Raw genomic sequence first — 13,040 nt, 5'->3', positions numbered from 1 at the left:
GGTCCCTACAGCTCCCTGGTCCCTACCAACTCTATGTAACAGGATATCCCTGGTCCCTACAGCTCCCTGGTCCCTACCAACTCTATGTAACAGGATATCCCTGGTCCCTACAGCTCCCCAACTCTATATAACAGCATATCCCTGGTCCCTACAGCTCCCTGGTCCCTACCAACTCTATGTAACAGGATATCCCTGGTCCCTACAGCTCCCTGGTCCCTACCAACTCTATGTAACAGGATATCCCTGGTCCCTACAGCTCCCTGGTCCCTACCAACTCTATGTAACAGGATATCCCTGGTCCCTACAGCTCCCTCAACTCTATGTAACAGCATATCCCTGGTCCCTACAGCTCCCCAACTCTATGTAACAGGATATCCCTGGTCCCTACAGCTCCCCAACTCTATGTAACAGCATATCCCTGGTCCCTACAGCTCCCCAACTCTATGTAACAGCATATCCCTGGTCCCTACAGCTCCCCAACTCTATGTAACAGCATATCCCTGGTCCCTACAGCTCCCCAACTCTATGTAACAGCATATCCCTGGTCCCTACAGCTCCCCAACTCTATATAACAGGATATCACTGGTCCCTACAGCTCCCCAACTCTATATAACAGGATATCACTGGTCCCTACAGCTCCCCAACTCTATATAACAGCATATCCCTGGTCCCTACAGCTCCCCAACTCTATATAACAGGATATCACTGGTCCCTACAGCTCCCTGGTCCCTACCAACTCTATGTAACAGGATATCCCTGGTCCCTACAGCTCCCTCAACTCTATATAACAGGATATCACTGGTCCCTACAGCTCCCCAACTCTATATAACAGGATATCCCTGGTCCCTACCAACTCTATATAACAGGATATCCCTGGTCCCTACAGCTCCCTCAACTCTATATAACAGGATATCACTGGTCCCTACAGCTCCCCAACTCTATATAACAGGATATCCCTGGTCCCTACCAACTCTATGTAACAGGATATCCCTGGTCCCTACAGCTCCCCAACTCTATATAACAGCATATCCCTGGTCCCTACCAACTCTATATAACAGGATATCACTGGTCCCTACAGCTCCCTGGTCCCTACCAACTCTATGTAACAGGATATCACTGGTCCCTACAGCTCCCTGGTCCCTACCAACTCTATATAACAGCATATCCCTGGTCCCTACAGCTCCCCAACTCTATATAACAGGATATCCCTGGTCCCTACCAACTCTATATAACAGGATATCACTGGTCCCTACAGCTCCCTGGTCCCTACCAACTCTATGTAACAGGATATCACTGGTCCCTACAGCTCCCTGGTCCCTACCAACTCTATATAACAGCATATCCCTGGTCCCTACAGCTCCCCAACTCTATATAACAGGATATCCCTGGTCCCTACCAACTCTATATAACAGGATATCACTGGTCCCTACAGCTCCCTGGTCCCTACCAACTCTATGTAACAGGATATCACTGGTCCCTACAGCTCCCTGGTCCCTACCAACTCTATATAACAGCATATCCCTGGTCCCTACAGCTCCCCAACTCTATATAACAGCATATCACTGGTCCCTACAGCTCCCCAACTCTATATAACAGGATATCCCTGGTCCCTACAGCTCCCTCAACTCTATATAACAGGATATCACTGGTCCCTACAGCTCCCTGGTCCCTACCAACTCTATGTAACAGGATATCCCTGGTCCCTACAGCTCCCTCAACTCTATATAACAGGATATCCCTGGTCCCTACAGCTCCCCAACTCTATATAACAGGATATCCCTGGTCCCTACAGCTCTCACAACTCTATATAACAGGATATCACTGGTCCCTACAGCTCCCACCGCTCTATATAACAGGATATCCCTGGTCCCTACAGCTCCCACAATTATACATAACAGGATATCACTGGTCTCTACAGCTCCCACAATTATAAATGACAGGATATCCCTGGTCCCTACATCAACAACCCACCGGTTCCTCCACGTCACCCCCCCACCACCCCCCAACCCCTCCCACACCTGCGGATGAATCCTCCACTGATGGCCATCTGTTCGCGTTCGTCCACCACGCGGGCAGGCTGGCTGGCCACCACTCCATCCTGGTTGTTCCCCCAAGCCTTGCTGCCTCCACTCTTCATCCTGCGGTGGACCGAGGAAGAGGAGGGTGAGGCTTAACCACTGCTAGGTATCATCTATCAGGTGTAACTGTAGCATCATGCATCGATCCGTCACATAGAAATATGAGAAACAGGTCGAAAGACTAGAGACTAACCAAGCAAAGCAGAGAGAGCAGGCATGGGTTTGGTCATTCCATCATTCTCTAATTTTATCATCATTAGTGTGATGCGATGTTATATCTCCTAGGTATATAACATACTGTACTCTATATTAAGAAATGTTTAGTATGCTGAGACACATGCCTTTTCCCAGCTGAAAGATGTGACATTAGTATTTACATGCATTTTGTAAACAACAGTTAGGATTACTCACTTTGTGCCACCCTCCCCCACCCGCCCCAAAGCATTCCTTCATATTGAAATGTCCCCCCCCCGCCGCCCCCCTCACAATGGTATATCCCAGGTTGCATCTGAAATGGCACCCTATCCCCTACACACATCCAGCCCTGGGAATAGGGTGCCATCTGAGACACAGCCTCAGTGGGACTCTACGTGACACAGAACAGAGACACAAGGCTTTGGCAGACAGACAACACTGAGAAACAGGACTGCCACATCGTTGGGGACAGGTGTGAAGAACTGCAAAAGAAAACAAACTGGAGGAACGTAACAGAATGTAACACTGTAGAGTATGCTTCTTTTTCAACATCAAGTGTCTTGTTCAGGTTGTAAATCTATCTAGTAATGAAGGAAACCACATAGACTTAAGGTTGATCAGTAAAAGTTATCCGGCTCAGTCAGAAGATGAGATCTTTGACAAAACGTAGGCTTCCTCGATTTCGGTTTCATGACTCGGTACCAGTACCACCTGTATATAGACTCGTTATTGTTATTTTATTGTTACTCTTTAAAAAATAAAAATGTAATTTTATTTAGTAAATATTTTTCTTAATTAAAACTGCATTGTTGGTTAAGGGCTTGTAAGTAAGCATTTGACGGTAAGGTCTACTACACCTGTTGCATTCAGCGCATGTGACAAATACAATTGGATTTGATTTGATTTTGATTCAGGGAATAAATATTATTTATGCAATACCTTTTAGCACCTCGAATGTGAGAAATGCGCTTTATAAATATATAAATTCATTATTATTCATTATTATATAGCAGTGGATCTAACAAATACTGCGAGGTAAACAAGATGAACTGAAGACTAATTATATATCTGTATCTAGATTCTCTATGTACTCTGTCTGACAGAGATCTAACCATGACAAGTGGCTAAGGAGGCCCTGGGTGAGTCTTTGCTTCAGGCTCCGCATAATGAGTCTACTAGTACACTGCAGTTGTTAAGATCGTAACAATCATCACAAAATATCTGTCTGTGTGAAATGTATGATATACTGTATCTAGTAGGCAATTATTTAAAATGTTCTCTGCTTCATAACATTCAACATGGAGCATGAGAGAACCCTGAGCTATCGTTTTATATTTACCTGTGTTTTTCTTTTCATTTCTTTCCCGAAAACCATGTCTGTCTGTCCTCAGTCTGAAACCAAATAGCTTAATTGATTTAATGCCTTTCTGTAACCTTTCAGAGTGGGGATGGTAGATATTTCCTTTCTATAACCTTTCAGAGTGGGGACGGTAGATATATCCTTTCTATAACCTTTCAGAGTGGGGATGGTAGATATTTCCTTTCTGTAACCTTTCAGAGTGGGGACGGTAGATATTTCCTTTCTGTAACATTTCAGAGTGGGGATGGTAGATATTTCCTTTTTATAACCCTGGAGAGTGGGGACGGTAGATATTTCCTTTCTATAACCTTTCAGAGTGGGGATGGTAGATATTTCCTTTCTGTAACCTTTCAGAGTGGGGATGGTAGATATTTCCTTTCTATAACCTTTCAGAGTGGGGATGGTAGATATTTCCTTTCTATAACCCTGGAGAGTGGGGACGGTAGATATTTCCTTTCTATAACCTTTCAGAGTGGGGATGGTAGATATTTCCTTTCTGTAACCTTTCAGAGTGGGGACGGTAGATATTTCCTTTCTGTAACCTTTCAGAGTGGGGATGGTAGATATTTCCTTCCTATAACCCTGGAGAGTGGTGATGGTAGATATTTCCTTTCTATAACCCTGGAGAGTGGTGATGGTAGATATTTCCTTTCTATAACCCTGGAGAGTGGTGATGGTAGATATTTCCTTTCTATAACCTTTCTGAGTGGGGATGGTAGATATTTCCTTTCTATAACCCTGGAGAGTGGGGACGGTAGATATTTCCTTTCTATAACCTTTCAGAGTGGGGATGGTAGATATTTCCTTTCTATAACCTTTCAGAGTGGGGACGGTAGATATATCCTTTCTATAACCTTTCTGAGTGGGGATGGTAGATATTTCCTTTCTATAACCTTTCTGAGTGGGGATGGTAGATATTTCCTTTCTATAACCTTTCTGAGTGGGGATGGTAGATATTTCCTTTCTATAACCTTTCTGAGTGGGGACGGTAGATATTTCCTTTCTGTAACCTTTCTGAGTGGAGACGGTAGATATTTCCTTTCTATAACCTTTCAGAGTGGGGACGGTAGATATTTCCTTTCTATAACCTTTCTGAGTGGGGACGGTAGATATTTCCTTTCTATAACCTTTCTGAGTGGGGACGGTAGATATTTCCTTTCTATAACCTTTCTGAGTGGGGATGGTAGATATTTCCTTTCTATAACCTTTCTGAGTGGGGACGGTAGATATTTCCTTTCTATAACCTTTCTGAGTGGAGACGGTAGATATTTCCTTTCTATAACCTTTCTGAGTGGGGACGGTAGATATTTCCTTTCTGTAACCTTTCAGAGTGGGGACGGTAGATATTTCCTTTCTATAACCTTTCAGAGTGGGGACGGTAGATATTTCCTTTCTATAACCTTTCTGAGTGGGGATGGTAGATATTTCCTTTCTATAACCTTTCTGAGTGGGGATGGTAGATATTTCCTTTCTATAACCTTTCTGAGTGGGGATGGTAGATATTTCCTTTCTATAACCTTTCTGAGTGGGGATGGTAGATATTTCCTTTCTATAACCTTTCTGAGTGGGGATGGTAGATATTTCCTTTCTATAACCTTTCTGAGTGGGGATGGTAGATATTTCCTTTCTATAACCTTTCAGAGTGGGGATGGTAGATATTTCCTTTCTATAACCTTTCTGATTGGGGACGGTAGATATTTCCTTTCTATAACCTTTCTGAGTGGGGACGGTAGATATTTCCTTTCTATAACCTTTCAGAGTGGGGATGGTAGATATATCCTTTCTATAACCTTTCTGAGTGGGGATGGTAGATATTTCCTTTCTATAACCTTTCTGAGTGGGGATGGTAGATATTTCCTTTCTATAACCTTTCTGAGTGGGGACGGTAGATATTTCCTTTCTGTAACCTTTCTGAGTGGGGACGGTAGATATTTCCTTTCTGTAACATTTCTTGTTTTATCAGAGGATAGAAAAGATGGCTGATTATAAGCCCTCCCACTGAGCTAGTATTTATAGAAATGGACTGGGGCGACGGTTCTCTTGGCTCTCTGACAGCGCTGACAGACCAGTGTGGTAAACACACAGAGTCAGATATACTGCCTGGTTAACTCTCCTCCTCTCCTCCTACATTCACCCGTCTCAATGATGTTATACAATTTGTGTTGTATAGGCTACAGTTCGGTTATCGCATCCTTTCCATGTTCCATGTGTAACTTTCTCGCTATATCTTTCTTTATTTCTCCTTTTATCAGCAAAAAATATGTTTTGGGTGATAAACTCCCGAGTCCCTGATGGGAGTGAATCTGTTTGGGTAACACATACTGTATAACCTCCATAAACTTACAGTATAACTGGACCTATTTGGATATTAAGTAAATCAGACATGCAGACAGACCCTCATCAGGGTGAATGCTTTTGATCGACAGGCTGATAAAATATTAAATCCCAATTGTCCTACTAGTGAAGAAGCTTCATTCCATTTGATTGGATCAATTCCATTCGATTGGACCAAATCAATTTGATTGGATCAATTCCATTTGATTGGAATTAGAGAAAGACACCTACAATAGAGGTTAAATCCAGTGGGTTGAGATTTTTTCTCCAGTTTAAATCTAGAGAACTAGAATGTAGCCCTGGGTTTCAGTCAACCTAATATACTAATTGTTCTAGTGGCTTCCATAATAGTGGTAAATGAATCTGTGGCCCCGGACTACAATTATATGACAAATAACAGGAGTTCATCATGAACATCATCAGCATCAGTATTTCATCATGTGTACCATTACTCTCAGTGCATTACCAGCATGCATGGCATTCAAGGGTCATGCTCTTCCTGTCATTCCAGTCAGTAGTCATTATTGTGTTGGGTGAGAGAGAGAGAGAGAGAGAGAGAGAGAGAGAGAGAGAGAGAGAGAGTGAGAGAGAGAGAGAGAGAGAGAGAGTGAGAGAGAGAGAGAGAGAGAGAGAGAATGGCTCACACATGCCATGCTGCTACTGATCTACTCTACAGATGTCAGCTTGTTTGGTTGTCTGATGGTGTGTATTTACATGCAGATGAGGAAAATGTTAAGCAGTCTTGGAATCTTACAGTGGCTATGACAGTAATAGTAACTATAGTGGTTATGACAGTAATAGTAACTATAGTGGCTATGACAGTAATAGTAACTATAGTGGCCATGATAGCAACAGTAACTATAGTGGCTATGATAGTAATAGTAACTATAGTGGCTATGATAGTAATAGTAACTATAGTGGCTATGATAGTAGTAGTGGCTATAGTGGCTTTGATAGTCTGGCAAGAGGAGAATGGTGTTGTTCTATGGACTCTTATGTAAGCGTGCAAACGAGAAGTTTGCTTGGACGAGAAGGGTACTTGGAGAATGGTGCTTGGAGAAGGGCACTGCTAATGAGTTTTGACCTGGTCTGAGTGGAGGAGAGTTTGGTTTGCGGATGGATAGGAGCTTTGGTGGTTGGATGTTTTCAGAGGTCATAGAATGTCCTGTCTAGCATTACTAGTTAGGGACAGGAAGTGTTTGGACATTTTGTGGGCAGTAGTCAGCTTGGCTATTATGCTGCTGAGGGGAACTTGGATACTCTCTACACACAATATAGGCTAACAGTGCATTGTTGTTAACAACCTCCATGCACTGTTCTGACACCCTGGTTCAGCGTAGGCTGTGACAGATGGGCCTGTGGGGAGCTCCTGAGCCGAGCCTGCGGATGACGCAAAGGATTCTGGGATATGTCTGGAGGCCTGCCCGGAGGATCACTAGAGCGAGACCCATGAGGACCTGAGGCTCCTGTCAGTCACTGTGTGTGTGTGTGTGTGTGTGTGTGTGTGTGTGTGTGTGTGTGTGTGTGTGTGTGTGTGTGTGTGTGTGTGTGTGTGTGTGTGTGTGTGTGTGTGTGTGTGTGTGTGTGTGTGTGAGAGTGTGTGTGTGTGTGTGTGTATGTATGTGTGTGTGTGTGTGTGTGTGTGTGTGTGTGTGTGTGTGTGTGTGTGTGTGTGTGTGTGTGTGTGTGTGTGTGTGTGTGTGTGTGTGTGTGTGTGTGTGTGTGTGTGTGTGTGTGTGTACAGCATGTGTGCGAGACAACATGTCTTGTGTGGAAGTGTGTGTGTGCCTGTCTTATGCCGTCATGGCCTTCTTGGTTCAGGCTGAGTTATTGAGCGTGGAGGTAAGAGGTCAGAGGTTAGAGGTTAGAGGGGAGGAGTCAGTCTGGTTAGAGCTGGAGAAGACTAGCGCACTACTGACCACTATGACGCCACTTGAACCCTGGTTTTAATGGCAGGCAGGCAGGCAGGCAGCACCTACTTGTTACAAGGACAGGAGCAAAGACCACAGAATGCTCCTAGATCGTTCAAATTCTTTTCTGCATCCTTCATGTCCTTATTGATTTGGTCCATTCCCTCCTCGATGCGCTCCATTTGCTCTGATTAAACACAAGTAATTTATCCCCCACAGAACGAAGCACGTGAGAAGAAAAGGAAACAAAAGAAAGAAAGGAGGAGAGAAGACAAAGAGAAGACAACAGATTCAGACAGTCACTGTGACGAAAGGAAAAGAACTGGACGCCACCACATAGTGAAGAACCTTTGGGCTCGTTGGGTCAGTACCTACTTGTTACAGGGACATATGAAAAGGCCACAGCATTTCCCTAAATCTTTTAAACTTTTCTCGGCCTCCTTCATGTCTTGGTTAATATGGTTCATGCCATCTTCAACACGATCCAGTTGTTCTGGTCAGGACAAAGGGATGACAGCAGTGGAATGAATTTTATTGACTATGACAGAAATATATGAGTACTGGGGACTGATTAAAGTCATGACTGAGACATTCAGTTTCCATAAATCATTTTTATATACTAATTTCATTTTACAGAAGCCTTTTAGTGTTGGAAATGATGTTAAATAAATATTAATGGTTTAAATTGAAAATCTGAAGATATAACCCTTCACAACGTTCGCCATGGTTGTAGCTTCATGGAAACTTAGGGCCAATCTGAAATCCTACCGATTCTACCCTACAGTATCCTTCCCCTAGGAAGTTCTGTATGCCGTTCATGGGCAGTGGGGTCTGGACCTGGTGAAGGTAGCTGGTGGGTCCTATTGATGTGGTGTGGTGTGGGGAAGGGTTGGGTTGGGTTGGGTTGGGTTGGGTTGTGGTAAATTACATTGTCAATTCAGCAGAAAGTTCAGAATGAATGGAAAATTGACAACATTGTCTATGAGGATTTTTTTACTCATTCATTTAATTTCAGTTTTATTTAAATCAAATTGTCTTTAAATGAATGCATTTAATTCCCTGAAGTAAATTAATAGAAAATGGAATTGACCACAGCCCTGGTGTGGGAGGGGTGCCCCCCAGGTAGGTGGGTGGATGGACAACTCCGGGGTCGTGGTGTAGGAGACTGCGTAGGAATTACGTGCAGTATGTGTTATAGTGAGATGAGATTGGAAGGTAGAGTAGAGTACGTCAGGAATACAGTCAAGGCTAAGCCCATTGACACTGTCCACCCTTGTAAAATCCCTGGCATGCTTTTGTACTGTAGCAACAACTTAGTCATGTGACCTTTACTTAAACAGAGGAGAAGAAGAACGTAAAATGGAAATAATACATTTATTTGCTAGTGGAACATTACCCAACCCTATATTTTCCATCCAGCTTTCTTTGTTATTTCATTTTGTGATTCATTCAAACCTTGTGCACTGCATCAGCCTCAGGCTTCTCCAATACGACACCATCAATAAGCAGAGGTCAGAGGGCAGCTAGCCAGGCTTACAGACACCTCAGCAACTAGCAAGCAGTCCAAATGGGCTTTGTGGAGGCAACCCTGGAGCAGGTTGACGTTTATTGTCATGAGTCTTGTCCTTGAGGCAGAACTATGCGATTTCCGCTAGATGTGCAAGCTGCAAAGTCAAAATATTCTATATTATGAAAATGCATGATTTTGTTGTGTCATGATTTTGTAGGGTTAGGCATTATGGTTAGCAGTGGGGTTAAGGTTAGGGTGATGTTTATGTTCCAGCTAGTGACCACTCTGCAGAGCTGCCTCCAGAACAAGATTCATGATTTTAAAAAGATTCCCTGTAACCTTGGACAGATGGATTGCAGAAGGGGAGAGATAAGTGGATAGAGGGATGACAAAGATATAGAGGGATGATAGAGATACAGAGTGATGATAAAGATATGGAGGGATGATAAAGATATGGAGGGATGATAAAGATATAGAGGGATGACAGAGATATAGCGGGATGACAGAGATATAGCAGGATGATAAAGATATGGAGGGATGATAAAGATATGGAGGGATGATAAAGATATAGAGGGATGACAGAGATATAGCGGGATGACAGAGATATAGCAGGATGATAAAGATATGGAGGGATGATAAAGATATAGAGGGATGACAGAGATATAGCGGGATGACAGAGATATAGAGGGATGATAAAGATATGGAGGGATGATAAAGATATGGAGGGATGATAAAGATATGGAGGGATGATAAGGAATGAGCAGATTACAGTGAGTCTGTAATCAAGGTCCTCAGTCGTGGGCTTTCCCCATTAGGATCTGATCACAGCAGTCGAACCGGCCAATCAGAAGGCTAGATTGAGGCTAATGCCTTCCGGCAGGACAATTATGTCCTCTGGTCAATCCAAGCACAACAAACCAGTGGTAATGCCAATAACCCACTGCGCACACACTGGTTGAATCCACGTTGTTTCCACGTCATTTCGATGAAATGACATTTAACCAACGTGGAATAGATGTTGATTTGATGTCTGTGCCCAGTGGGAAGTTTCAACTGAACCAGGGTTTAGGCCATGCTATTAGTTTCTCTATATAACATTTATTATTGGTCACTATCAGGTGTAAATCATGTCTGCATTCTTCGTCTGCTTTATAGAGTAACAAGACTTTTAGGAATATGGCTAACACAGTAGTCCTTTAGAGGAGTACAGTGTGTTAAACATGTTGACTTGTACTGTTTGTTTGTGTGGCTGCGTCTTTTCATGACTATTTCATGACTAATCCAGGGCATTCACAAACTGCATTTAACCAGGGATGATACAAAAGTGTGTTCAATTGTTAGTGTGTAAATCCATGGAAGAATGAGAATGAATTTTGTCGTTAAATGGATCCTTGGTTTACTTCCCCAACACTGAGACAGAACCGGTTTTATAACTACACCTTTGACACGTTGTCCTACTGTTCGGTTGGTGGCCTTTTAGGGATAAACCCCCATGACTGGAACAATTCACCCAAATTAGGGATAAGTGGGCTTCTCTAAATCAACTTTTGGCACAGAAGTATAATGGAGACTTAAATGTAGTAAATAAAGGGTGGTTGTTGCGGTGTTTGGCCTGAGAATGTTTTGAGGTATACTTGTTGTCTTTGGGGTACGAAAGCAGAGAAAAGCTGTTAGCGAAGCGAATGAAAAACTGTTAACGAATCCAAAGAAAACATGTTAGCAAAACCAAAGAATATAAGTTAGTGAAACCAAGGTAATGAAGTTAGCGAACCAAAGAAACATGTTAGCACACCAAGAAAAAGCAGTTAGCAAACAAAACCAAAAGTTAGAAAACGGAAAAAAAAGAGTTGTTAGTTTCTTCATCAGGTTTCAAAGGAATTGTTGACCTGCAGTGGAATTCATAATAAAGCATTAGGGCAGAAATTAAAATGGAGGAAATCACTGTTTCAAAGGGGTAGTTGGAGAAAACCATAGTTATGCACTGGCATGTAATGGATATGAGCAAGTACACAGCAAACAATTCAAACTTCAAGAATATCTACATTTGTTTGTTTACATTTAACGTCTAAAAGATAACCATATGAGGTGTTTTGTAAAAAATAACTAAAGTTGAAATATACGGTAGGATCTGTCGTTCTAGCTAACTACTTCGAAACCTGCACTGTTATGTTATTCATCGCTAAACATCAGATACAAGGCTGGGAAAGTCGTCCCATTGGGTTTCCCTCCTCCACGACACTTACCTCCTTGCTCATCCAGCATAACCAAGGTCCTGATACCAGCATCTTTACTCTAATCCCCAAACACCACAGCGAAGAGAGGTGAAGAAGGAAGGGATGAATGGAAGGAAATAAAGAGAAAGAGAGAGGTCAGATCACAAAGGGCGGGTACGGACGCCTTATAGAATACAGATTAGAGTGCAAGGCAACATGATTGGAAAACAGGAGGAGACCATCAGAATAAAACCCACCTCAAGCCTTAGGCAAAGTTAGACCAAGGTCTTGCCATTTGCTCAACTTAAAATCTCTCAAGAAACAGTAACATTGTCCGAATCGTGGCAGCCTGAGAATATTTGCATATTCTAAGCGTTTCTGGTGTGATTTTAAACTGGATTGGCCAACCTGTGTGTCTTTGACTTTACTGTAATGGTTAGCGCTTCGGGTTTTAATGTTGTAGGTGTTTATGTTTAAAAATGTAGATATTGAGGGAAAGTGGGGTCACCTGTTACCCTCCTGTGAGAGGAAGTGGGGTAGTATTGATCAGGTTCAGAGGTTATAAGCCAGGGAGCATTAACCCTTTGTTTGGTATGACACATTGTAAATATCTGACATACAAAGACGATTGATAAAAAAATCCTAAATGAAAAGCTTGGCATCAGATTGAAAGCTGATAATAATGCCAAAATCGGACTTTACGCCTATTTACGATGCAGGCACCATCTTCTTTCTTACAACAGCCTGTACACTGCTATTCTATATCTGTGCCAGATCATTTCACCAATCCCAGCAGTGGATTACAGTGCACTTGGAGACCTTGGGGTTCTGAAACTACATGAATAGCCAGCCCAAACCACTCTCCGCAGGGTCGGTAGAAAACTACATGAATAGCCAGCCCAAACCACTCTCCGCAGGGTTGGTTTTCAGGGATACAGTATTTTCAACCTAACTTCCGTTTCCCCTGAAAAACAGGTGTGGGACTCTGTTCAGGCATCTTTTTTACACCTGCTATGTTAGGTTAGCCAACACTATCCATATTAGTAATCGATTGGCTTTAGATACAGATACAGTATGGACCTCTGACCAGTGTTCAATGTGGCTAACAAAACATAACCCTCCTGATATCATGGAGACTTTTACAGTTCCTGGCTGACTAATAAACATGGAACCTGGTGTGGAGCATAGGCAGCATAAAAAGACACCCTGCCTCCCCTGTCTCTCATTCCTGCCTCCTCAGCAGTTTACAAGGAAGAGAGCATCAAAGTTTGGGGCAAGGGGGAGCAATAAGCCACAACTGCAGTGTATAAATTATTCTGTAATTTAGCATTCCACTTCCCAGAGAAATCCCAAGTTAGTTAATATGACTCCCAGGGGAGTCTTCTTGGCACAATTGAATACGATCCCCATAGTGCACTGCACTGAACCCCTCAGCTTGGC

At 42.9% G+C, this 13,040-nt stretch overlaps 1 protein-coding gene across 1 annotated transcript in view; it reads right to left on the bottom strand.

The window, feature by feature from the left end:
- Positions 1–13,040, bottom strand: part of LOC109866527 (synaptosomal-associated protein 25-A) — a 36,615-nt gene that overhangs the window by 3,366 nt on the left and 20,209 nt on the right. Inside the window, exons 4-6 of the mRNA XM_031800370.1 lie at positions 11,631–11,679; positions 7,947–8,064; positions 2,019–2,138 (exon numbers count right to left, since the gene is read on the bottom strand). Of these exons, the coding sequence (XP_031656230.1) occupies positions 2,019–2,138; positions 7,947–8,064; positions 11,631–11,679 (287 nt within the window). The remainder of the gene's footprint in view (positions 1–2,018; positions 2,139–7,946; positions 8,065–11,630; positions 11,680–13,040) is intronic.

The sequence above is a fragment of the Oncorhynchus kisutch genome, linkage group LG21, assembly GCF_002021735.2.
Source record: "Oncorhynchus kisutch isolate 150728-3 linkage group LG21, Okis_V2, whole genome shotgun sequence".
NCBI classification, from domain to species: Eukaryota; Metazoa; Chordata; class Actinopteri; order Salmoniformes; family Salmonidae; genus Oncorhynchus; species Oncorhynchus kisutch.
This window is presented reverse-complemented; position numbering and strand designations above follow the sequence as displayed.